This window comes from Gekko japonicus, unplaced genomic scaffold (assembly GCF_001447785.1).
Source record: "Gekko japonicus isolate JY-2015 unplaced genomic scaffold, Gekko_japonicus_V1.1 scaffold3516, whole genome shotgun sequence".
Lineage (NCBI taxonomy): Eukaryota > Metazoa > Chordata > Lepidosauria > Squamata > Gekkonidae > Gekko > Gekko japonicus.
This window is the reverse complement of record NW_015163716.1, coordinates 85,114-111,120: the sequence shown is the minus strand read 5'-3', so window position 1 is coordinate 111,120 and position 26,007 is coordinate 85,114. Positions and strand designations below refer to the sequence as shown.

General features: G+C 41.5%; 1 protein-coding gene and 1 pseudogene across 1 annotated transcript in view; both read right to left on the bottom strand.

Moving 5' to 3' along the window:
* The window catches only part of LOC107107547 (vomeronasal type-2 receptor 26-like), a 16,879-nt gene extending 9,591 nt beyond the window's left edge, over window positions 1-7,288 (bottom strand). Inside the window, exons 1-2 of the mRNA XM_015407856.1 lie at window positions 7,071-7,288; window positions 5,816-5,993 (exon numbers count right to left, since the gene is read on the bottom strand). Coding sequence (XP_015263342.1) covers window positions 5,816-5,993; window positions 7,071-7,288 — 396 coding nt within the window. The remainder of the gene's footprint in view (window positions 1-5,815; window positions 5,994-7,070) is intronic.
* Window positions 7,289-17,269: 9,981 nt separating this feature from the next.
* LOC107107546 lies at window positions 17,270-25,652 on the bottom strand (annotated as a pseudogene).
* Between the last annotated feature and the right edge of the window lie 355 nt (window positions 25,653-26,007).

Below are 26,007 nucleotides of genomic sequence, written 5' to 3'. Positions count from 1 at the left end.
CCTCTCTCCCCCCATTTGAGCCTTCCTGCTTCCAACTGCAGTTGAGCAGGAGGGGACGGATCAGGGCTTTGAGAAGTTGGCTGTGGGAGAAGGAGGAACCAGCAAGGCTGCCCCTCTCTCCCCTCCTGCTCAGCTGCAGCTTCAAACTGCTCAGCTACAGTGAAACCAAGGGCACCCTGCCCGCACCAGAAGTCTGGCATCCTCATGGGGGGCACATCTGTGGGAGTGTGGCCCCCATGCCCCTGACTAGCTACAGGCCTGTGAGTTGTTGTTTTATGGGAGATTGGAATGGATTGATCTTGCCACAGATGGGTAGGCTTTCAGAAAAACTATGAAAATACACAATGCAAACTGCCAAAGACTTTTTTTGACTTGATGAGCAATATGGGTTTAGTGGACATTTGGAGACAAAAAATGGTAACTCTAAAGAATATACTTATTTCTCCAAGAGACATAGATCATTTTCAAGGATAGGTTGGGGGGGGGGGATTGGTTACCAAGGTTTGCAAAGTAGAGATTTTACCAAAGAGTTTGTCAGATCATAATCCTGTCAGTCTTATTTGTAAAAGAAAATCTGGTACATTTAGATGGAGATTAAATGAAGCAATGTTACAAAATGAGCCAATTGTAGAGGACTGTACGAAAAACGTTAAAATATTTTTTTCAACTTAATGTAAACAAAGGAACTGTGATAAGAATGGTATGAGATGCAAGTAAAGGTTTCATTAGAGGGTAATTAATGCCACATAATTCTCAGATGAAGAAGAAAAGGCAAGAGAAAACACAAAAGGTCTGGAAGAGATTAAAAAGAAAATGATGAGTTTTAAAAATTGCCAGGAAATAAAAATATTACCCTAAAATAAGAATCCTACAACAGCAGGTATTGACATTAACAATACGGGAAATGGAAATGAAACTTAATTATGCTAAACAAAGGAATTTTGAGTTTACAAACAAATCAGGAAGATGGTGGGCCTATGAACTGAGAAAGGGGGAGGATTTTAAATTACAGGAAGGAGATATTGTATTAACGGACAATGTGGATATTCAAAGTACATTTTATAAGTATTATTCTAATTTGTATAAATCTCAGAATATTTCATTAACAAAAATAAGTGAACATCTCAGTAAACAAAATGTAAAAAGATTCCGAAGAACAAAGACAAATTATGAATGGACCCATAACAATAAGAGAGTTAGTGGAAGCTATTAAAAAGCTTAAACAAGAAAAAGGTCCAGGATCAGATGGTCTAACAGGTCTACATTATAAATGTTTTGAGGATGAAATTTTACAACCTTTACAAAGTACTGTTTTACAGGGGGGAAGCATGCTGGAAAGAGGCTACTATAGCACCCATATCTAAAGACGGACAGGATTTTATTTTGAGAAGAAATTATAAACCAATTTCACTATTAAATAATGATTATAAGTTTTTACTACAACTTTAGTGGAAAGGCTGAAAATAATTCTACAAGGATTCATTCATGAAGACCAATGTGGTGTTTGCCTAAGAGGCAGATGAAGGACTATACTAGAACTATACTAGACATTTTGGAGTATCTGTTAAAACACAATGAAAAACAAGCCACACTGATCTTTTTGGACACAGAGAAAGCATTTGACCACTTGAATTGGACTTTTTTGTTTTGGGTTTTAGAAGATATGAATTTTGGAGATAATTTCATAAAATGGGTGAAATCGATCTATATGTCACAGTTTTGAAAAATAATTTTAATGGAGATCTAACTAAACCATGTGCCATTTATAAAGGAACAAGGCAGTCCACTGTCCCCACTACTGCTTATTTTGGTTCTTGAAATACTGAATAGAGATATATAAGATAGGAGGAGAAGATTGAGGCAGTAAAAATTTCAAAAAAGAGATTTATAAATTAAGGGCATTTTCAGATGATTAGGTGTTTGTTTTAGAAGATCCCTTAAAGGGACTTGACTATCTGATGACTAAATTGAATGAAATTGGTGCACTAGCAGGTTTTAAGATTAATAACCCAAAAAGCCCAAAGATGTTAACAAAAATATGAATTAACAAGGACAAGTGGAATTGATGAATAAAACTGGTCCCAAGGTGGAGAAGAAGGTTACATATTTATGTATTACCTTTACAAATATGAATTTTATGTTGCTTCAGAGCAACTATGTCAAATCATGGAAAGACATTAAGAAAGACCTGTTAAGATGGGGAAAATTGCAAATGTCACTGACGGAAAGAATAGAGATAATTTAGACTAGTGTTTTACCCAGGAAGTTATTTCTCTTTCAGACAATACCAGTTTTGACAATTGATATACCATTCAAACAATGGCAAAAAAGAAATTTCTAAATGTGTATGGAAAGGGGGGGAAACACGACTTATTAAATATAAAGTATTGCAGGAAGCAAAAGAAAGAGGACTGAGTCTACCTGTCTTGAAACTATATTTTGCTGCTTGTGGCTCAGTGTGGATGAAAGAATGGCTTTTGTTGAGAAATAAATGATTGTTGGCACTAGAAGTTCATGATTTGTGATTTTCCAGGTTTTTCTGATCTCTTTTTATTTATTTCATTCCATTAATTGTACTATTTATATATATATATCTGTTGTTCAACATATTAATGAAACTTGAAAATTAAAAATAAAATAATCTTTTGGGTTTATGATCATGTCAAGGATGTATGATATAGGTGACAGATTTTAACACTTGTTACCAATATGCAGAATGTACCATTTGCCTTCACACTTTAGTATTTTATTAATAATCCTCAGCATGTAAATAAGGATGGAAGGTGGCATGGTATAGCACAATCTCATCAGGCCTCAGAAGTTAAGCAGGGTCCATATTTGAATGACAGACCACCAAGGATGACTCTGCAGATGAAAGCACTGGCAAACTATCTCTGCTTCCCACAAGCCTTGAAAACCCTTTGCTGGGGTTACCATAAATTGGTTGTGACTTAATGGAACTTCGATAGCATGTACATAATCTTATAAGGATTCAGACCTCTTTCACCTATAAAAGTAATCCTTACAATGGTAATGTAAGGAGATCCATATCTCCAATTTACAGTTGGGAAGTCAAGGGAAAAAATGGCTTGCCTAAGGAATTAGAACACATCTTTTTTTTGGTAACATTTTTGGTTTTCACTCTACAAACTACAAAGGGTAGGGGGAAAGGGGGAGAACTAGCCTAAAATACAAAGCAAGGCAAGGATCATATTATATTGATTGTACATAAATTGTACCCACATCCTGATGTATTCCCTACATTTAAGAATTTAAGGAATGAAAGTTAGTAATTATTAGTTCAAGATCAAACTAGTACAAACATGGTTAGTCAGAGTAAGTGCATCCTAGTTCTTTATATGTAAGTAAAAAAAACAGGCTTTCAGTGTTAAGCTATTCATTTTTTTCTGTGCTTATTTTTATCATAAGTCAGTCTAACTTTGAGAAGCATAGGAGCCGCTTTTCCTTTATCAGATTCAGAATCTTCTGAGGGACTGCCCAAGGTGCTTTCACTGCTTCCTGATCTATGTTCACTGTTTTCTTCTGTTGTGTTGTTTTCCTCTGCTTTCCCTTTTTCTTTCACTGTTTGATGCTGTTCTAAAAATGCCTTTGCTTTTGAAACAGAGTCAATCTTCTCTTTTTTCTCTTTGTAGTTGAAGATAAGTCCTTCTGGAATTATCCATCTGAAGGGAGTGGAGTTTTTCTATAAAAATATGTTAGGTTTTTGTACTGTTTCCTCCTTTTTCTTATCTCAAATGGAATGTATTTTAAAACTCTCGTTTCTTCACCTTTGATTTTCAGGGTTATCCCATTAGTCGCTTTCAAGATTGTATCTCTTGTTGATCTCTTGGAGAACTTAACAAATACTTCAGCAGGGAGTTTATTTTTCTTAATGAAGTCTGGATATGTTCAATAAACCATATCCATTTCCGCTTTAAGATCTGCCACTGGAACCAAAGCTTTGCTTAAGATCTCTTTCAAGTTCTCCCCTTTTGTGTTCTGGGATAGCCTGAAACCTCAGGAGATATGATGACTTTTCCATTTGTAGCTGTAACAGCTTTTCTTTATCAGAGGTCCACTCTTTTTCCATGGCCTCTAGTCTCTGATTTATCAAATTTGTCTTAGCATCAACTTTTTTTCAGTGCTTTGACTGTTTCCTCTGTTCTTGTATTAGTTTCTGTCAGTTGTTTTTGGACAGCATCAAAATTATTGTTGTGATTAGTCATCTGGTCCAGCAGAGGGCACAATGCTGTAGCCAGCATGTTAGGAAACTCAGTGGTTACTTCCAGTCTGAGAGCCGACACTGCTGATCCAGCAGTTCCTGGAGAAGGTTTCCTCCTAACTGTCATTTTATCAGCCTGTTGCGACGTTGTTTACATAGAAAAAAGTTCGTTTAAGTCACTGAAATTCTGTTAAGTCTATGCACTTTCTACTATTCCACACAATACTTGGCTTTTAGTGCTTTTCAATCAAAACCGTCAAACTGCTCCTCATATTCGCTCTCACAGTAACTTTTTCAGGGTGGGATTAACTTTCCCCTCCTCCACGTCGACTTGGGGCTTTGGGGTGGTTGTCCGCTTGGCTAGTTTTAAAAAGATGCACACTCACACTTCATTCCATGTGTTTCTCCAAAAGGAATGGAAGACCTCTGAGCACTGATCACTTGCTCGCTTGATCCGGCATGCACCTCTGCCTCCATACTGGTCTTGTGGTGGTGGGACCTATCGGGGCAAAGAGGAGCCTCGATTCCTAGGCCGTTGCCTAGGAAGAGGCACCCCTTGTGCTCCAGGCCACGAGCCCCCTCCGAGGACTCTGCCCTCCCCGGAAACTTCTGGGACCCCTTCCACCCACCATGGTTACAGGCTGCTCTCATCGGAGCGTGATGGAGCGTACCTGCCCAGCAAGTCACCAAAACTCTGAATTAGAACACATCTTGATAATCTGATCATAATTTTATCTGGACTGAGCTCAACTAGTTTCTCATGGAAACAGGAAGAACTGAGATCTAGTTAGCATAATTCTCAGTAGAACATTTTGTGTCTGGCCCAAAACATGGAACAAGGAAAGCCCTATGGTCTCAGTTCTCAAGCAACGAATGTTTAGAAACACTCTTAATTGAAAGCTTGTGATTCTTTCAAGTCTACTTGAATCTGGGTTCTCGTACTCTGAAGAGTGGACACAAACCCACACAGATCCTTGGAAACATTGTTCAGTTCAAAACAGCTTGTTTCTTGCATGATTCGCTTGTGTCTCTGGAACTTTCAATCTTGTATCCCCTCCCACCCAAAACCTTTTTTCAGATAAAATAAAGGCAAACATGAGAACTGAAAAATTAAGTTTCTCACAGATATGCATATGAACAAATGTAAAATAAGGGGGGGAAACCTGGAAGGGCTCATGGTGATGAAGGAAAAGTGCCATCAAGTTGTAGCCAACTCGTGTTGACCCCATGGGGTTTTCAGGGCAAGAAAGAAACAGAAATGGTTTGCCACTGCTTTCCTCTATGTAGTGAGCCTGGATTTCCTTGGGGGTCTCCCATCCAAGTACAAACCAGGGCCAGACCTACTTAGCTTCCAAGATCTGACTAGCCTAGGTTATCCAGGTCAGGGCTAGAAGCACTAAACGATTTCCATTAACTAGCAACTCTATCTGCCTTTAAAGGATTCAGTTTTGAAGGTCTAACAATAATTAATACAGCACAAAACCTTCAATGAGTTAATCCAGATTTGAAAACACTTTAATGTCAAACCACTCCTGAAAGCAAAGGAACTGTGAATTAGTTGTTAATGTGCCATGACCCACAAGACCATTTTACCTGTGGAATCTTGAAAATGGACAGAATGTCAGCCATGTAGAGGCAGAAATTAGACTTTGGTCCCCCCAATACTGCTACCAAGTTGTTCTGGTTGTCACACTTGTAGTTAGGAATAAACCTCCCCTTAGTAGAGAGAAGTTCCATTGCAGCATGATAGGTGTAGCCTGGGCTAAAATAGTTATTATAGGTGTGGATACCCAGAGTGACATTGGGTAAGAGTTGAGGATTTTCATTGATCTCCTTGACAGCAAACACCAAAGCCAGGAGGTTCTGGTAAAGCTGAGTCAATACGCTGCAATGAGAGTGATAAGCTGCATCACAGCAAGTTCATGTAAGAAAATTACATTTAATGCATTTCTGGTGGAAGTAAACGGAAGGAAACCTGAATGAATATAAACTGAAGCAAAACAAATTATATAAACCTGAGACATCGTAAATTACATTTACTTCCTCCATTATAAGCCCTAACAGTAATATTTCGGGATCCCACAGCTGACTTCTGACTTCTCAGAATATTAGTTCAACAGTGGAATGGTTTGGAAACCTATTTGTTAGCACACATACTCATTGGCAATAAGAGGTTTTTTCCAAATGTTTATTGCAGTCTCATTCTGATGGGGTGTAATCTCTCTTGTGGTCAATATGCTGCAGAAATATTCACCAGGGGTGTCAACATTGAGAGGCTGTTTCTATACAATTTAGGAAGCTTATATTCAAGAAACAGGGACACCTGAAGTGTGTTCTATGGAATCAGACCGTTGGTCCATCAAAACTTGTATTTTATACTCATATTGGCAGTAGCTCTTCAGGGTCTGTGGCAGAGAACTTTCACATCTCCTGCTGCCAGATTCTTCCATTGGTGATGCCAGGGATTGAACCTCGGACATTCTTCCTGCCAAGCAAATGCTCTACCACTGAGCCATGGCCCTACCCAAGCTCTGATTCTGTCAAACTAACAATGCAGCCTCGTCCAATGATAGTGTATTCTAAAGATGGGCATATCCTTGATTTATGGAGAAGGTTCCATTAGTAATGGCACAGCAAAATTTACTATTCAACCCCCAAATTTACAAAAGTTTGCTGTTGTTCTTTTTCATGTGAGCATCAAAACGCAGGAGATACCATTTGTTTTTCAATAGAACCCATGCAGTTTAAGATGAAGATTCATTGGGAGGGAGACCACGAATATCATAGTACACATTAAGCCTTTCATTACAGTACACGTAAGAATACTATGAAAAAAAATCCATCTTACATGAGTGGATCAGAGGAACTGGGAGAGGGACGCGTTTCAAAGTTGACAGTATCGAAAAACTTAAACACATGAGAAACAATGCCAGCAATGAGAAGGTCTCCTGACTGATAATACTTGTGAACAATAGGAAGTGGGTGACTGGTGGGGCACTGAACAGACGGAGATTTGCACACCACCTGCACCAGCAACACTAACACAAAAGCAACAAATAGCACCATCTTCCGTGACAATCTTTCTCATGACACCAATTCAACTGTTCTCATATTATCATTCAAGCATTCCTTAGTAGCACATCTTAGATGGAAGTGTCACTCACTAGCATGATTCAAAGCCAGGATGGTACAGTGTAAAATATCAGTGAACAGACAACCCTGATCTGTCTCTCCTTCCAGCTGTGGATGGCAGAGGGAACAGCAGTACCATTTTTGAGTGCTTTTTTCTTTTCCTTGCGATCACTGGAAATCTCAAGGGATGGAGAGTGAAAAGGGAAGTAATGATGATGAATTTGCTGATTACAGGGAAGGTAATTTACCTACTCAGATGAATAAATTTTCTGCAACTTTGCCAAAGACAGAATGTTGACTACATCTTCACCGGCATGTGTTCTGGGCTTCCTCAGTGGTACTCAGACCTGTAGTAAACAATGAGAAAAGCAACCAGGGCTGCGGTCACACGGAACATTAGCCACCCTAGTCAGACGGAAGACATGTGGAGTTTCCGGACGCGATCCCACCAGCACATCTGGGAAGCGTAGCACACCCGGGGCTCAAACGAGGCTTCCCGCTGAAACCGCGCAGCAAAATACTAGTACCTCGGAGGTACTAGTATCCGGAAGCCGCGGGGCAAGGGCAGGCGTCTCCACGGTCCCTCCACGGTACCTCCACGGGAGGTCTGGTCAGGTAACGGCGCCTTAGTTTGCCCCGGGGCACACTGCCACGCTTCCCCCCTGCGGTTTCCTGCTCGTGTGACCGGGGCCCAGGAAAACTAGACCTTAAGAAGTGAATGTAGACATGGCATAAAACCTTCTATAGTACACATTAGGTTTGTTTCTAGGGCTGCCAGGCAGTGCAAGACAACTGGCAGGGGTGCTGGGGAAGGCAAAGTTCCTGGAGGAAGAAAACGAAAAACAAGGCCTTGGCTACTTACTGTAAATTCTGACCGCAGAGTTCCCAGTGGTTACTAGAACTACCTAGGCCCCGGTCACACGGGCAGGAAACTGCAGAGGAGAAGCGTGGCTGTTTGCCCTGGGGCAAACTACTGCGCAGTTACGTGTTCAGATCTCCTGTGGAGGTCCTGTGGAGGTACCGTGGAGGTTCCATGGCAAGGGAGAGGTGCCAATCACAGGACAAGCTGGCGCACAACGAAGAAGCGTGCGCCGCGGCAAACTGGTTTTTATTTTTGTGTACATGACAAATGCGCATGCTCCGTTGGGTGCGCATGCGCATCCACAGAGACTCGGACAAAAAAAACACACCTTATTTGCAAGGGGACATGGGCGGGCGCCGGATGCCACCGGAAACGCGATCAGATGCCCGCCCTTGCCCCGCAGTTTCCGGAAACTAGTACCTCCAAGGTACTAGTTTTTTGCCACGCAGTTTCGGCTGGAAGCCTCGGTTGAGCCACGGGAGTGCTACGTTTCCCAGATGTGCTGGTGAGATCACGCCCGGAAACTCCGGCTGCTTTCTGTCTCACTTGTGTGGCTTCTGTTACGTGTGACCGCAGCCCTAGAATGACAAGGGTAGCTCTTGTAATAACCAGAAAATCTCAGAATGATTTCCCCCTTTGGCCTAAGTTTCCATCCACCACTCAGCTGAGCATCATTGGGCAATGGCTAAGATTGGTGGGCGTTGTCCCACCTTAAGTGGGCAAAAGAGAAGCCTACTGATTTTTTAAAATGGAAACACGTCAAAATCCAAATGGTGCTTCAGTTATCATGAAGTAGTACCTAGAGATCTTCCATTTCATGTTGCTCAATAATAGGGTTTTAATTCACCAGGGAGGTCAGAAGAAAGGGAAAAAGAAAACCTTGTAGTCAATTTGTCTAGTCGCATACTCACAGATGTGGAATGCAGAGTACTTAATTTGGATTTGGGCTTTGTCCCAACACCGAAGTATGATTCTTTCAGAACTAAAATTGATACATTTAAATTAATCCAACAAATAAAACTGTGTAAAATGTTTGGTAATGAGACTAATGTTGATTTGAAACAACCCTTCCGACCTACATCCTTTTTAAATCCAACTAAGTATGATCCCCACATAGCCACATTTGAGAAAATGGTTATGAGGGATATCAGAAGATTAGAGAGCAATAATTGCCACCCATGGCATAACTTGACCAGGCAGGAATCTGATGCTTTGAAGTCTTTATCAATGGATGATTCCATCATAATAAAACCTGCTGACAAAGGCGGGGCTATTGTAGTTTTAGACAAACTACAATAGTAGTTTGTAGTTTTAGACAAACTACAATGTTGTTTTGAGATGTTTGAATGTCAATTATCAGACACTGTAAATTATTCTGCCATAAATCATGACCCTACTCAGCATATTGCCCGTATCATTAAAATAGTTTTAGATGAAGCCGAAATCATGGGAATCATCAACCATGACATGTACAGGTACCTTTACAATGAATATCCTAGGATACCTGTCATTTATACTCTTCCGAAAATATGTAAGTCCATGATTAATCCTCCTGGATGCCCTATTATATCGGGTTCAAACTTTGTATTAGAACCTTTGTCTACGTTTGTTGGTTTTCATTTAAAACCTTTTGTATTGACCATTCCATCATACATCAAGGACACAAAACACTTTATAACCCTTGTAGAGGGCATGCAGATACCTGAACAACTAGACAGGTAGCCAAACTGCTTTATCTACAACAGATGGCAAACTAAATTTATATGGGTTCCTGCCAAAGTTTACGGAGGTCCGATCCACCCCGAGGATGTCCCAGTGAGAGAGTCAAGACTGATGAATTTAAAACAATCTGTCTTTTACTGAGGAATATCAAAATCACATTCAAACAATACAGATTCACAGACACAGTCAATCAAGTTCCATTGGAATACAGGAATAGAAAAATAGTTCTTTTTACTTAGGAGGTAGGTAGGTATCGTTCATACTTATCTTTCCTGAAGCCTTGTCTGTTGCAATAAAGAATAGACAGTAAGGAAATAGAACCTAGGGGTATTTCTAACTCACACTGCCAGAACCAGCAGCAAAGTGTAGACCTCTTTGGCTGCGCACACCAAGAGATCAAGAATAGACCAGAAGGGTTGTGGGATAGCAAGCTGGACATTAGGGGGTAAATGTAGACAGGGGATGATGGAGGGTTTGCGGCTAGCAAAGCCCATCACATGGTCCCTGCATTTTATAGGTGAATCTTTGGGTGGGTGGCAACCTTGCCAAGCTGTAAACCCACCTACCTGTAAGTCCGTCCCATAACTACAGCTATTGGATGCGTGTACAGATTGGCAGATACTTAGGGTTTGGCCAATATTTGAAATTCTAAACTCTAACTTATGGACAAGCCATCTGGTGAGGTGTGAAAGATGGGCATCAGGATCTTCCTTGATGTGTAGATAGATCTCGGCTTTCCCAGGTAATCAAAGTGACATCTGGCAGGAAATGGCCATTCAGATGTAGAATGAAGGTGTGTATTGCGTGACATCAAGTCCTTCAGCAATGGGGGATTTTCTCTCCTTAGCTGTTGTTTCTGCTAACAATGGCGAAATGTGCTTCACTTCCCCTAAGGCAAGGAGCTGTATGTGTTTGCAAGCTTCATTAGCATGAAATGCAGTCAAGTATCTTCTATGTGAAACCTCTCACAACAGGTGATTCAAGCAGCTTTCCCTTAAGCCTTTGGGTATATATGTATGCACAGTGCATGTGAAGTGTGTGTGTGTGTCAGCAGATATAAATCCATAAACAGCAAATATCAGTCTCTTTCTCAACATACGGGTCCATATTTTGGAACAGTGTAGTTGAATTAAAAATGAAATATGGGGAGCACCAACAGTGGTTCACTTTGGGGAGAAAGGACTGTGACTGATTTTGCACTAGAGTTGCCTCACTGTTGCGCTGCCATTTGCACCAGTTCTATTGGTCAATTTCACACCTGAAGCCGCGGGGCTGATTTTGACCCGTGGCTTCGCCCGATTTCCTCCGCAGTTTCGTTGATCCTCAAAAAACAGGATCACAAAACTGCGGGGGAAATCAGGCAAAGCCGCGGGTCAAAATTAGCCCCACAGATTCAGGTGTAAAATTGACCAATAGAACCGGGGCAAACGGCGGCGCAACAGCGAATCAGCTCTAGTGCGAAACCAGCCATAGTTTTGATAGTTTTAAATTCTTTGTAGTTTACAAGTACAAACCTAGTGGCAGATGCAAGATGTTCACAAAGTTTTATTAAAAGACGAGTGCTACTGGATACACCTGTTTAACTGTGTGGTTCCCTATGGTCCAAATACGTCCCTTGACCTATCTTGTTTCATCTAGGCAATTTTGTAATTTTGTTATTCTGTATAGCATTTGTGTATGCTTATATCAGCAATCTTGTTTAGATAAGGATTTAATATATATGTCTATTGATATGTTGTCAGTACCCCTTTAAGGGGCTGTTTTTCTATGGCAAATTCTTTCATGTATATTCTGAAGGCATGTTTGATAACATGTTTTTTTTTCATTGAAGCATATCCGATGTATGTCTATACCAGAAGTATTGGTCATATTAAGACATCTTGTGTATGTCTATTTCAGAAATAATGTGTTACATAGATTGTGTGGTAGCCTTTTAAGGGACCTGCCAGGTGAACACTATTTTGGTCTTATAAGCCAAATGTTCCAGAATTAGGCTGCTACTAGCCACTCTTGAGCATTTTGCCTTTTGAAAATTGGTGTGAGAAGAAAAAGAAGAGAAGAGATTGGATTTATACCCCGCCCTTCACTACCCAAAGGAGTCTCAGAGAGGCTTACAAACTCCTTTCCCTTCCCCTCCCCACAACAGACACCCTGTGACTGATGTAGGTGGGGCTGAGAGAGCTCTTGAAAGAAACTGCTCTTTTTCAAGAACAGCTCTTATCAGAACTACGGCTTGCCCAAGGTCACCCAGCCAGGTGCAAGTGGAGGAGTGGGGAATCAAACCCGGCTCTCCCAGATTAGAGTCCGCGCACTTAACCACTACACCAAGCTGGTGTGGAGGCTTTTGTGATCCCAAAGAAGCTTTTCTAAATTATTGGAGCCAGCATTCTATTGCGGAATTGTACGTTTATGTCATATATAACATCATGGATTTTTATTGCATACAATTGTATACTTAGAAATTTGTATTGTTTTAGGACTGGTCTGTATGCCTGAGGAAACCATTGTGAAACTGGCAAATAGTTGACTGCTGGTCGCACAAGCAAATACGCTACTATCTACAAAGAACAAGACAGGAGTCTGGAAAACAGCTCACACAAGCATGCAAGTACCCTACTATCTACAAACAACAAGACAGGAGTCTGGAAAACAGTTTATTTTCAGAAACGGTTCTGCATATTAAGAGACTTTATAGTCTTATAAACAAGAGGATTATCGTATGTTAGTTTCCAAACAAACATATTATATGGTGTATTATGTTAGTAAAAGTATTTCATGATCTTATCACAATAGCTTATGCTTCCTTTGATATATTGTCTTATATTGTGATTCTCTCAGTCTCATTACAACTCCAGAAGACAGCATCTACTTGTTCAGTAGTTCATGTCTTGCCAACTGTATGGCCAATAAAAGAGAATGTGAGAGTAAGGCAATGAACTACAATGTTGAGACAAACCTGCCTGAGATTCAGCTCATGTATACTCATGTGTTCATGGAGAAGTTCCCAGCCTGCCTATCTTAAAACTAGGGTTCTCAGCCTCTAGGTGGGGTATGGAGATCTTCTGAAATTTCAGTTTGGAAAGGAACTGAAATTTCAGAAGATCTCCATACCCCACCTAGAGGCTGAGAACCCTAGTTTTAAGATAGGCAGGCTGGGAGAAGTCAGTTGTCCTAGAGAAAATCTCAGCTTTGGACCATCGAATCCATGGCATTATATCCTGCTGAGGTCCCTCCCTTCACCAAACTCCATCCTCCCAAGGCTCCACCCCCCAAATCTCCAAAAAGCTCTCAACCCAGAGCTGGAAACTGTACTTTAATCACAATTATTGTCTGCACACTTAACATAACATACATTCACCCTTGGTTATGTTGTCAGCATGACTGTCCTGCTCCGGAGGTTGCAGAAGGCCAGCAGGAGCACCCAGCGCCCCCAGAACCCCCAGAAGAGACGTCACGGCTCACCTTACCTGGAGACAGGCCCCACATGCGCTCGGCAGGAGCATGGGGGGCCACCACCGCATCCCAGGAGCGCAGCAGAGGCCGAGCCTGACGACGGGACCGTGGCTGGCGGCGACAGTTGGAGGAGAAGAGAAGAGAAGAAGAGAAGAGATTGGATTTATACCCCGCCCTTCACTACCCAAAGGTGTCTCAGAGCGGCTTACAAACTCCTTTCCCTCCCCCTCCCCACAACAGACACCCTGTGGGGTGGGTGGGGCTGAGAGAGCTCAGACAGAAACTGCTCTTTTTCAAGGACAGCTGTGCCAGAGCTTGCGACTGACCCAAGGTCACATCAGCAGGTGCAAGTGGAGGAGTGGGGAATCAAACCCGGTTCTCCCAGATTAGAGTCAGCGCACTTAACCACTACATCAAACTGGCTCTCTACTGGGAGGAGCCCAGAGGTGCGCTGGGCAGGGCAGGAGGCCGCCCTGGGAACCAGGAGCCATCAGGCGTCTCCCCTTTTAAGGAGGTGCGGGGCCCAAGCCGAGGGAGGGAAGGGGCGGTCCTGGGGGCAAGGGGGGAACAAATAAAAGGCGGGATGCGAAGAAGGCCGGGGAGGAATGAGCACACTGAGAACGGCCAGCCAAGAGAGAGGACGGAGGTAACGATGGGAGAGAGAGGGGGCGAAACAGGAGCCACAGCGTGCGAGCAGAGGGACGAGCTGGGATGAGCTTTACAACCTTGTCCCCTGCCATTCTGAGGCCTTCTCTCCCCACAACTTTTGAGGAGTTCCTTCCCTCCCAGGACTGTCCCTCGCCTCGGTTCCCTCTGACGCACCCAGCACAACGGCCACCGGGGGCGCCTCTCCTCTGACCAAGGTGGACCCCGACAATGACAAATGAAAACTTGGATCCTTTCCTACAGCTTTTGTCACGTGTGCTTCTTATATGTAAAGAGGCCTGACAATGCAGTGCCGAATGAAGAGCAACATATCTCTATGTGACAGCATATATCTATATCACTTTAAGAAGGTCTAAGTGCAATGCTCTTCTGATGTGCTTGCAGCAATTGGTACCTTTTTATTTCTCTTCCCTGGGGGGGGGGAATTGCCCCAGCCATTTGCTTCCTTGCATTTTCAGAAGACACAAGTGTGCTCATTGCTCTTTCCACCCACTCAGAGTTCATTCTTAAGCAAATGTAATCACTGACAATACATAAGGGACTAATAGTAAGGTTTAAAGTCAAATGATGCTTGTATGATGTTAACTGCTTGGTGCCAATTAGAGATTCTTTAATGTGTAAACTATATGTGATGTCATTTGGGGTATAAGACCTTCTGCCCTTCCTGGTTATGACAGAATACAGTTTTGGAATGGCTGAAGTCCTAAGGTACTTAGCCTTTTGTTCCCTGTTTTAAATGCATTAAACAGATATTCATCTAACTCGTTGGACTCCGACTGTGTGTTTCCAATTTGGCAACGGGAGCACGCAGGCACAGATTTGTGCATCAGCTCTCTTGATCTGCCATGACCATCCTATTTTCTCCCCGCATAAAGAAGGATCCCCCCCCTTCCATAGGGGAACCTTAATTCCAGACTTTGTTATTTTGTAATTTCATCTTCTATCATTGCAGAGTAATGATGAGTTTGTGCCTTGACATCCAGAATCCCATCCATTATTATGATTCCTTTTGTGTAAATTTGATATGGGGGGTAGAGATAGTTGTTATAACTTTTGATTCTGGCGGGAACTGTCAGCAAGCAGGCTCACTGCTCCACATCATTGTTCTCAGCCTGCTAGAGACATTTACATGGCTAAACTTTACTGACCAACCTCTTGAAAGTAATCAACTCATCTTCAGTTTGTTGACAGGAAAACTTTTAAAGAACCAGTTTACAGCCCCAATATTGGAGTGAAACTTTTATTAGAGGCCATTTTTTTCACAGGCCGTGTATAGCAGTCCTCACCCATGTGCATGCTAAGCCCATTTTCTAGTGTGTACGCAACAACAACAAAGTGAAAAAAGTGGTTGGTGCTGAAATTCCACCGGTGACAACAGCACCCTTGGGGGGGGGGGAGATTTTAAAGCGCATCTGTAAGAAAATAAACTGAAGTAGCAATTGGAAAAATCCAGATGAAGGGAAGACATAAGGAACCACAATGCCCAATGCAATTTCAAGTGTCCAATGCAATTTCAATGCTAGCAGATAGACTGCTACAAAAAAGAGAAATATGTGTGTGGAAAATGACAAAGAAAAAGGGAGTGAGTGAGTGAGTGAGTGAGTGAGTGAGTGAGTGAGGAAGGAAGGAAGGAAGGAAGGAAGGAAGGAAGGAAGGAAGGAAGGAAGGAAGGAAATAAGCTTCCCTTTAAAAAAGGCCCAGCTATGGAAAGTCATGTTTAAATCCATTGAAAACAAGGAACCTACAGTCAAGGCTGATTTTTAAGTCTGTACTGGTTGATCTGCCACAAACTTCTGTTCATGAACCAGGAACTCGCCATCATTCATCATGAACTTTATTTCATGAGCTAGTTCATGCCCATCCCTAATTATGACAATTATTTTTTTCTCATTTTCTCAGCTGAGGTCTACTATGATTTGTCGCCTTATGTACAATGGCAATACTTACAAATGCAACATTTGTTGCTGTCAAAATAATACCCAGGGGCATTAAGTGACTCGGAGCCCCCTTTGTTCCTGAAACTCTATATGGAGCAAGGCAGAAAAAAACTACAATATGGAGACCTGCAAAATGTTATGTCTGTAATCTTGCGACTAATTCTTCCCCTTTACATTTAGTCAATATTAATATTATTTTCTCATCAATGGCATATAAATGGAATATAATATATACTTCTTATAAAAGAAGAAAACAAATCGGAAACATCAGCAGTGGAAATACGTAAAATGAAAATCCAACAAACGGGCATGAAAACAAAATGAGAGAAAAAAAGGCATGTCTTATCACAAGTATTCTGAAATGTGTTTCCAAAGCTGATGGAAACAGACCACCATGGTCATTGACCTAGGAAAAGGAAACCTTTCTATTTATTTATTTATTTCACTAGGTTGGCATGAGTTTATATGGTATGAAAGAGTGGATACTCACAAATATTTTAAGCAACACCTTATTATGAATTCCTTATTGAAAGTATGCAAAGAAGTTAAAAGACTTTTTATACCAAGGTACCAAAATGGGTTTCACCACTAGAAGCCTTCACAAATCCAAATTTATTTTTTTTAAAAAGCAATAATAAGATATGAAGATTTGTTGGATAACAAAAATGAACTGAAACCAATAGAAAACATTAAAAATCAAGACTCCAACCCAACTTGGTGGGAACGAGTACTTTTTTTTTTACAATTAGAATCAAGATATGCAAAGGATAAGCAAATAGGTTTTTATACAAAAATAACAGAAATAGATAAGATATTGATGTATACTGATAAGAAATTGATTAAGAAATTGTATGTATTAATGTTAGAAAATAAGACACAAGATGAAGTAGTCAAAATTCTATGCTTAAATGGGCACAAAACTTGGGTCATAGTATTGATATGAATCAATGGTCACAGGTATGGGGAAAATGTAAAGATGACTAAAGCAACTGTGCATAAAGAAAATATGTACAAAATGTTTTATAGATGGTATCCAGTTGGAGCTGTATCCAGGGTGGCAGAACCCTACATTTCTGCTGCCCTTTCTCCATCAAGCTTCACTGCTAACACTCGACCAAGGACAGAAATACCACAACAGAAAACACTATTCTCAGTTCAGCTGGACTTTCCCATTAATTACTACCTAATGAAAGCAAAGGGTTAAGGTAGTCATATCATATTTAATTCCTTTTCATTCAGTGAGTCTAAATTTATATGGATTGCTATTGTGCTCTTTTAAATTCTTTCATTTGGCCTTCTTATAATTTGACCCTTGATGTTCAGTTCAGGCCTCACTACAATAATATAAAATTTAGGAAAAAATATACAACCTAGCAACCCAGCACTGGAGGCTAAGATAGAGAAGACCTCCACAGCCACCGTGTATTTTCCCTTCGTGCTCAAATAGGTTGGAACAAAGGTCAGCCACACACTGCAAAAGACCAGCATGCTGAAGGTGATGAACTTGGCTTCATTGAAACTATCAGGTAACTTCCTGCCTAAGAAAGCGACAGTGAAGCTCACAGTGGCCAGGAAGCCCAGGTAGCCCAAGACACAGTAAAACATGGCCACTGACCCTTCGTTACACTTCAGAATCATTTCTTCAGTCATTGAGTGCATGTCAAAATCTGGGAATGGAGGAGAAGTTATTAACCAAACTGTACAAATAGCCATTTGGATAAAAGAGCAAGAAAGAACAATGGAGTTGGCCAGTCGTTTCCCCACCCAGTTTCTCATCTTGGAGCCTGGTTTGGTGGCTATGAAAGCTAGAACCACAATGATGGTCTTGGCCAACACAGAAGAAACAGCCACTGAGAAGATAATGCCAAAAGTAATTTGTCTAAGGAGACATGACACCTTCTCAGGTCGGCCGATGAAAAGCAATGCGCAAAGGAAGGAGAGCAGGAGGGAGACGAGGAGAACGTAGGAGAGATTCCGGTTGTTGGCTTTGACTATGGGAGTGTCCTGGTTCTTAATGAAGATACCGAGTACAAAAGCTGCCATGAAAGAGAAGGAAAGTGCAAAACTGGCCAAACTGATCCCCAAAGGTTCTTCATAAGACAGGAAACATATATATTTTTGCAGGCATAAGTCCTGATCAGGATTTGGATATTGATCTTCTGGGCACTGAAAACAGTCACTGGTATCTGAAAAAGAAATGTGGGTACATTTAAGACCTTTGTACAGTGTCCTGCATTAATCTATATTACTATGGGGAATGTAGGGCTGCTACATGGAGACCTCAACACTGCATGAGTCTCATGCAATATATTTTATTTCAGCCATGCTAATGAATGATACAGGAACACTACAGTTCATTTAAGACTTCTTTCCTTGGTAAACTGAACAAGTCTTTTCAATTTCAGAAACTGGAAGTTCATAACACTTCCAACTTATCCAAGCATCTATAATTGTATTCATTTCCATCCAGTTGTCTGTTCAATCACACATACAGCACACAAAATCACACATATACCAGAGGTTGTAACACCCTGTTATAGTGTATCTGCAACCCACCACCACCACTGGAAACAAAATGGAAATCAGGTTTCATAGTCAATCTATTGATTTCTTAAATACAAAGTTTATCCTGCAGCTGCGCTCTTCTAAGTAATCACATCTTGTATTTTTTTTCAAAATAACCTAAAAGTAAAACGTAATAATACATTCAAGGCTTTAAGTATCAGAAAAATCCAACATTGAAATTGCCGATTTCAGATTTAGTGGTCGGAGAACCAAAGAGAATAAGGTTTACTACTCCATTTGCAAAAACATTAAAGACTATAAATAAAAAAAGAAATAAAATATTGGATAAGCTCTGTGTAAACCATCCTCACCCTCAAGGTTTGAAATCTTCCCTTCTGGGCATGGAAGACAATCATAGCAGCAAAACGGCTTCTCTTCCTGCTTTTTCTTACTGTAGCCTGAATGGCATTGGTCATTGCACAGAGAAAGGGGCTGCACCTGTACATAAATGAAATAGGGGGGTTGCTGCTGCTATTTTTTACATTCAGGAAACATGTTTCGGGAGTTTTCATTTCACTGGTCGGTCATGCATGTAAGTAGCAGCTTTGCACTGTTACGGCATAACAGCATCTCTTTTATTTATTTATTATTTATTATTCGCATTTCTATCCCACCCTCCCTGGAGGCTCAGGGCGGCTTACAGGGCATAATGCCAGATAAAACAGTAAAACAATACAAAATATTAAGTTACAACCCTATTAAAACAGATTTTGATGCTCCTCTCAGCAAAATTTCCAATCTCCTAAAATTCCTAAAAACAAGATGGCTATCCCTGACCGTCCCATTCTTGCCCAACAATGCAACGACTGGATATGTGTGCCCCATCCTGATATCTGAATATGGGGGATAGATGGTACTAGTGCGGTCGTAGTGCACTAGTGGTGGCGGCTCCTATTCAAAAGCCTGGTGGAAGAGCTCCGTCTTGCAGGCCCTGTGGAACTGTGCCAGGTCCGCAGGGAGACGACTTGATATGTAATGGGATATTTCAATGTCTTCCACTAGAAGTCAGAGTTCCATATATTATACATATATCATATATCTTGAGGAACATAATGGTCACCTCAAGGGGGAAAGTGCCCTCAAGTCACAGCTTACTTATAGAGATCCTGTAAGGTTTTCAACACACTACATGTCCAGGGTGATTTGCCTGTGTCTGAGTAGCAACCCTGGACTTCTTTGGTGGTCTCCCAAACAAGGATTAACCAGGGACTGACTCCGCTTAGCTTCCAAGAGCTGATGATACTGGGCTAGCCTGGCCCACCCAGATCAGGGCACCATGAGGCTCACAAATCCTACTAACGTAAGTTGAAATTAAGTCCCAATGTTTGCAGTATGACTTCCTCCCCGGAAAATGACCATTTATGTACAATAAGTAAATAGTTTAAAGTACTTTATGTTCAAAATTGTGCAATGTTCTGATTTCAACTTGAAAGTGTGATCAGAAGGGGACTTATTTGATTGACAGAACACAGAGGAAGAACTGTACCAGAGTTTGAACTAGGAATCACGAATGGAACGCCAAAAAATTAAAATGATATTCCATGACATAATATGCCTTGAAAAGCATACAGAGCCCACCTGGTTAAACATATGGGGCCAAATGATTCCTTCGTCATGAATGGTGAACACTTTGTCTTCAGGAGCTCTGGGGTCAATCCTTCCAACTTTGGCTCTGAGAAAGGATTCGTTAGGAAATGTGACCCAGTTGATGATATCAAATCCAGCTGTTATCTGCACATTTTCATCAAAAGAAACCAGGTCCCCAGCACTATTGTTGAATGAGACCCTTTTCAAAAATCCATGGAACTAGATTTGTGAAGAAGAAAAAATATTTTACCTGTGTACAGATTATAGTTGAGAGATCTGGGTAGTAATCCATTAAGACCTGTAGTGAAACTTATATAGGAGCTAGCCAAATGTGGTAGTACACAATTTCTGAAAAGTTCAGGTTTCAAAGTAATAGGGAGCATGCTGGTGAGGGGGTATCAAGCAGAGCACCACATGCTGGACCAAGATCTGGTCACCCATGTTGTCAACTGTGCATCTATCCAGTGGGAGTGATTGAAGGAGAATAAAAATATACCGAGAAAAACAGAACTTAAATGTACTAGAACGTTCACCTTGAAGTTTTCTTGAAGTGAAGGCACATTAGGACAGGTCCACCCCAAATTGTGTGGGAGTGGGAAAGTGGGACTCTGATTTCACAGGGCTGCTTTTCTTTGAGTAAATACCGATAGACAAGTAAACAAAATGTTATGGATATTGACTGGATAGACCAGCCTTGCCATAGAAGCTTGCTGGGTGACCATGGGAAAGTCGCTCCCTCTCGGCTCAGCCTAACTTAGAGGGGTATTGCTGTGACAATAAAATGGAGGAGAGAGAATCGCATCTGAAGCTGCTTTGGGTTCCCCATGGGGTGAAAAATAGAAGTATAAATATCTAAGTAAATGAATGCAAATATTTAGGATTTGTTTAAAGGTAAAGGTTTCCCTTGCTCAAAAGCCAGTAGAATTTGACTCTAGGGTGTGGTGCTCATCTCCGTTTCCAAGCCAAAGAGCCAGTGCTGTCCGAAAACGTTTCCGTGATCATGTGTCCGGCATGACTAGATGCCAAGGTCCACGGAACGCTGTTACCTTCTCCCCGAAACAGTACCTTGCAATTTCTTGCTTTTGAACTGCTAGGTTGGCAGGAACTGGGACCAGAGATGGGAGCTCACTCCATCATGTGGTGTTTGTTTAGCCAATCTTTTATTTTAAAAATATACCAGTAAAGAAATTGTACTGGTCTTTGTTACTACCTCACCACTATCCATTTGCAGCCAAATCAAGTATATAATTAGTAAACCAATAGCAAAAAAGAAAGAAAGAAAGAAAGAAGGAAGGAAGGAAGGAAGGAAGGAAGGAAGGAAGCTATGAAGGAAGGAAGGAAGGAAGGAAGGAAGGAAGGAACCTATTAATTTTTACCCAAATACATAAAAAGTTACGATTGCTCTAAGACCATGAGGCTCAATGAAAAATGTCACATGTGCTGTCAGTTTAATGTACATACATAAATACACATGCAGCTGCCTTATACAGTCCAGGAGTGGCTCTCCGGGGTCTCAAACAGAGGTCTTTCACATAATCTACTGCCGGATTCTTTAACTGGAGATGCTGGGGATGGAACATGGTACCTTTTGCATATTGAAGAGATGATCAGCCACTGACCCATGACCGCAGACATTGAATGTCAGCACTGAATGATTCTGAAACAGATGTTTAATTGCTAAAAAAAAAAAGTCTGTTTTTGAACCATAGGTGCATTTTGCAGTCTGGGGTCTCCTGTTCATCAGTCCTGAATGTCTGATGCCCAATACTAGTGAGCATCCCTGCAAATAAGTGTCTCCTAAGAATTACCTGCCATGGCTGTTGTCTCAGCAGCTGATTTCTCCCATCTGCCAGTGCTCTGTGTTTGAGCATGGATGAATACATGGCATGTAATGCATGTGCCACCACATAGACAGCAGTGTAGATGCTGTAGCTGTGGCCGGTCATGCTCATTTCAAAGAGAGACCCCGGAAGGCTCTCCAGCTTCTCCTCCCTAGTGCAGATTTCAACATTGTTCGTGGCTTCTGTGGTCCTGGGGAGTGAACAGCCAAAAGCCTGTTTCCAGAAGTCCCCAATAAAGCCATCTTCTTTTTCAGAGGCAGGGTCTCTTTCCCGAAGAAACTGCCCAAATCCTACGACTTCCCTAGAATGAACTGCAAAGGATAAAGCACCATGGATGAAGTCTAAGTCCCAACTTCTTTGAATATCAATTGACGTGAAATCCACCTGGGCAGTCAGAATCCAGACTTTGGCTTTTGTCCTCATGGGTATCTCTTTAAATTCTGCAACCCTCAGCAAGGTTCGCAAAGCTGCCATGGTTTGGATTTCACCATGTACCACCACGGCTCTCGCTGTGCTTCCCATGACAAGTGTCGATAAGTCATCATTTCCTGCTAGCATTTTATTCAAATACCTAGAATAAGTCATTCCTGGAAAATTTGTTACAAAATCAAAGCAGATACCATGCTCAGAAAAGACAGGAAGCACCTCCTGTACAAATCGCTGCCCATGTTCATTATCCACGTAGATCACCCCAACCCATATCCATCTGAAATACAGCAGTAATTTCAGAATCCCCATGTACTGACTGGCCCAACTGGGGAACACCTTGTAGAGGAAAGCTGCTTCATTTTTGTTGGTCATCACTGGAGAAGAGCCATAGAGGAGCTAAAGGAAATAAAGGGGACAGCAGAGAACTATTTCAAACATAATGTTCCGGGTTGATGATATACATGGCAGATTTTAACACTTGCCACCAATATCCAGAATGCACCCTTTGCCTACACACTTTAGTATTTCATTAACAATCCTTAGCATGTAAATAAGGATTGAAGATGGCATGGTATAGCCCAATCTCATTGGTCTCAGAAGCTAAGCAGTGTCAGTATTTGGATGGGAAACGACCAAGGATGACTCTGCAAACGAAATCACTGGCAAACTCTCTCTGCTTCTCACATGCCTTGAAAGGCCTTTGCTGGGATCACCATAAATTGCCTATGACAATGGAATGTAGGTAGCATGTACATAATCTATTAAGTGATCAGACCTTTTCACATATCACAGTGACCCTTACAGAGGTAATGTAAGGAGATCCATATCTCCAGTTTACAGTTGAGAAGCCAAGAAAAAATGGCTTGCCTAAGGAATTAGAACACATATTGATAATGTTATCATAATTGTATCTGGACCCTGAACAACTAGTTTCCGGTGGGAACAGGAAGACCTGGCATCTAGTTAGCATAATTCTCAGTAGAAGGTTTTGTGTCTGGACCAAAACAGGGAAAAAGGAAATTTCTGAGGTCTCAGTTCTCAAGCAATGAATGTCTAGAACCACTGTTAGATGAAAACCTTGTGGTTTAGTCAAGTCCACTTAAAACTGGTGTCTCTTACTCTGAAGAGTGGACACGTACCCACACCAATCTTTGGAAACACTGCTCAGTTCAAAACAGTTTGTTACATTGCTTGAGATTAGGAACAATGTTATCTGAGAACCAGAACATTAGCTCTGGTATCTCTGGAACTCTCAGTGTTGTATTTCTTTTTCCCTCCAGTGGATTCCCCCCCTCAGATAAGATAAAGACAAACATGAAGACTGAGCTATTCAGTTTCTCACAAAGTTGTGCATATAAAGACATATGAAATAAGGGGAAAGAAATCTAGAAGTGCTCGTGGTGGTGGTGGAAAAGTGCCATCAAGTTGTAGCCAACTTGGGGTGACCCCATAGCATTTTAAAAGCAAGAGAGAAACAGAGAGGTGATTTGGCACTGCCTGCCTCTGTGTAGTGACCCTGGATTTCCTTGGGGGTCTCCCACCCAAGCACAAACCAGGGCCAAACCTTCTTTCCTTCTGAGATCTGACTAGCCTGAGTCACCCACGTCAGGGTGAGAAGCACAGCACGATTTCCATTAACAAGCAACAATATCTGCCTTTAAAGGATTCATCTTGGAAGGTCTAACAATAATTAACATGGCACAAAAAAAATCAGTGAATTCATCAGACCTTGAGAAAGCTTTAATCAAAAACCACTCCTGATAGTCAAGGAACTCTGATTTAGTTGTTAATGTGCCATAACCCACAAGACCATTTTACCTGTGGAATCTTGTAAGTACACAGAACATCTGCCATGTAGAGACAGAAATTAGACTTTGGTCCCCCCAAAACTGCTACCAAGTTGTTCTGGTTGTCACACTTGTAGTTAGGAATGAACCTCCCCTTTGTGGAGAGAAGTTCCATTGCAGAGTGATAGGTCGAGCCTGGGCTAAAATCGTTATTATAGGTGTGGATACCCAGAGTGACATTGGGTAAGAGCTGAGGATTTTCATTGATCTCCTTGACAGCAAACACCAAAGCCAAGATGTTCTGGTAAAGCTGAGTGAAAACTCTGCAATGAGAGTGATAAACTGCATCACAGCAAGTTCAGAACGTTACATGCATTTCAGTGCAGCTTTACTTTACTGAATAAACTGAAGCAAAATTCTATAGCCCTGAGGCCTGGTAACTATGAGGGCTCCCACAGCTGACTTCTGACTTCTCAGAATATTAGTTCAACCTAAGAATGGTTCGGAAACCCATTTTTTAGCACACATTCTCATTGGCAATAAGAGTTTCAAATGTGTATTGCAGTCTCATTCTGATGTGTGTTGGGTGTGTGTCTTCAATATGCTATAGAAATGTTTATGAGGGGTGTCAAAATTCCGAGGCTGCTCCTATACAATTTAGGAAGCTTACATCTGAGAAACAGGGACACGTGAAGTATCTTCTACTGAATCAGACCACTGGTCCATCGAAATTAGTGTTGCCTACTCAAATCAGCAACAGCTCTTCAGGATCTCTAGCAGAGGTCTTTCACAGCTCCTGCTGCCAGATTCCTCAACTGGAGATGCCAGTGATCAAACCTCAAACCTTCTGCATACCAGGCAAATGCTCTACTAGTGAGCCATGGCCCTTCCCAAGCTCCAATTCTGTTAAATTAACAATGGAGCCTCATCCAGTGAAAGAGTTTTCTACAGGTGGATGGATCCTTGAATTAGGGACAAGGAAGAAGTTTCCACAATCCTTGAGTCAGGGAGAAGGGAGAAGGTTCCACAATTCTGCAAAGGTTTGCTGTTGTTCTTTTGCATGTGGGCATCAAAACAGAGGAGATACGATTTGTTTTCTAATGGAACCCATGCAGTTTAAGATGAAGATTCACTGGGAGGGAGACCATAAATATCATAGCACACAGTAAGCCTTCCATTACAATACACATAACATAATAAACCAATACTATGGAAAAAAAATCCTTCTTACGCGTATGAAACAGACAAATTAGTAGAGGGATGTGCTTTAAAGTCTACAATATCGGAATACTTAAACACATGAGAAACAATGCCAGCAATAAGAAGGTCTCCTGATTGATAATATTTGTGAACAATAGGAAGAGGGTGACCGGAGGGGCATTGAACAGGTGGAGATTTGCACACCACCTGCACCAGCAACACTAACATGGAAGCAAAAAGCAACACCATCTTCCATGAAAATCTTTCTCATGACAGCAGTTCATCTGTTCTCATATTATTATTCAAGCATTCCTCAGTAGCACGTCTTGAGATGGAAGGCACACGGATTAGACAGATTCAAAGGCAGGATGGTACAGTGTAAAGTATCAGTGAACAGACAACCCTGCTCTATCTCTCTTTCCAGCTGTGGATGACAGCGGGAACAGAAATACCGTCTGTGAGTGCTTTTTTCTTTTCCTCGCTATCACTGGAATTCCCAAGGGATGGGGAGAGAAAAAGGAAGTAATGATGATGAATTTGCTGATTATAGAGAAGGTAATTTACCTACTCAGATGAATAGATTATCTGCAACTTTGCAGAAGAC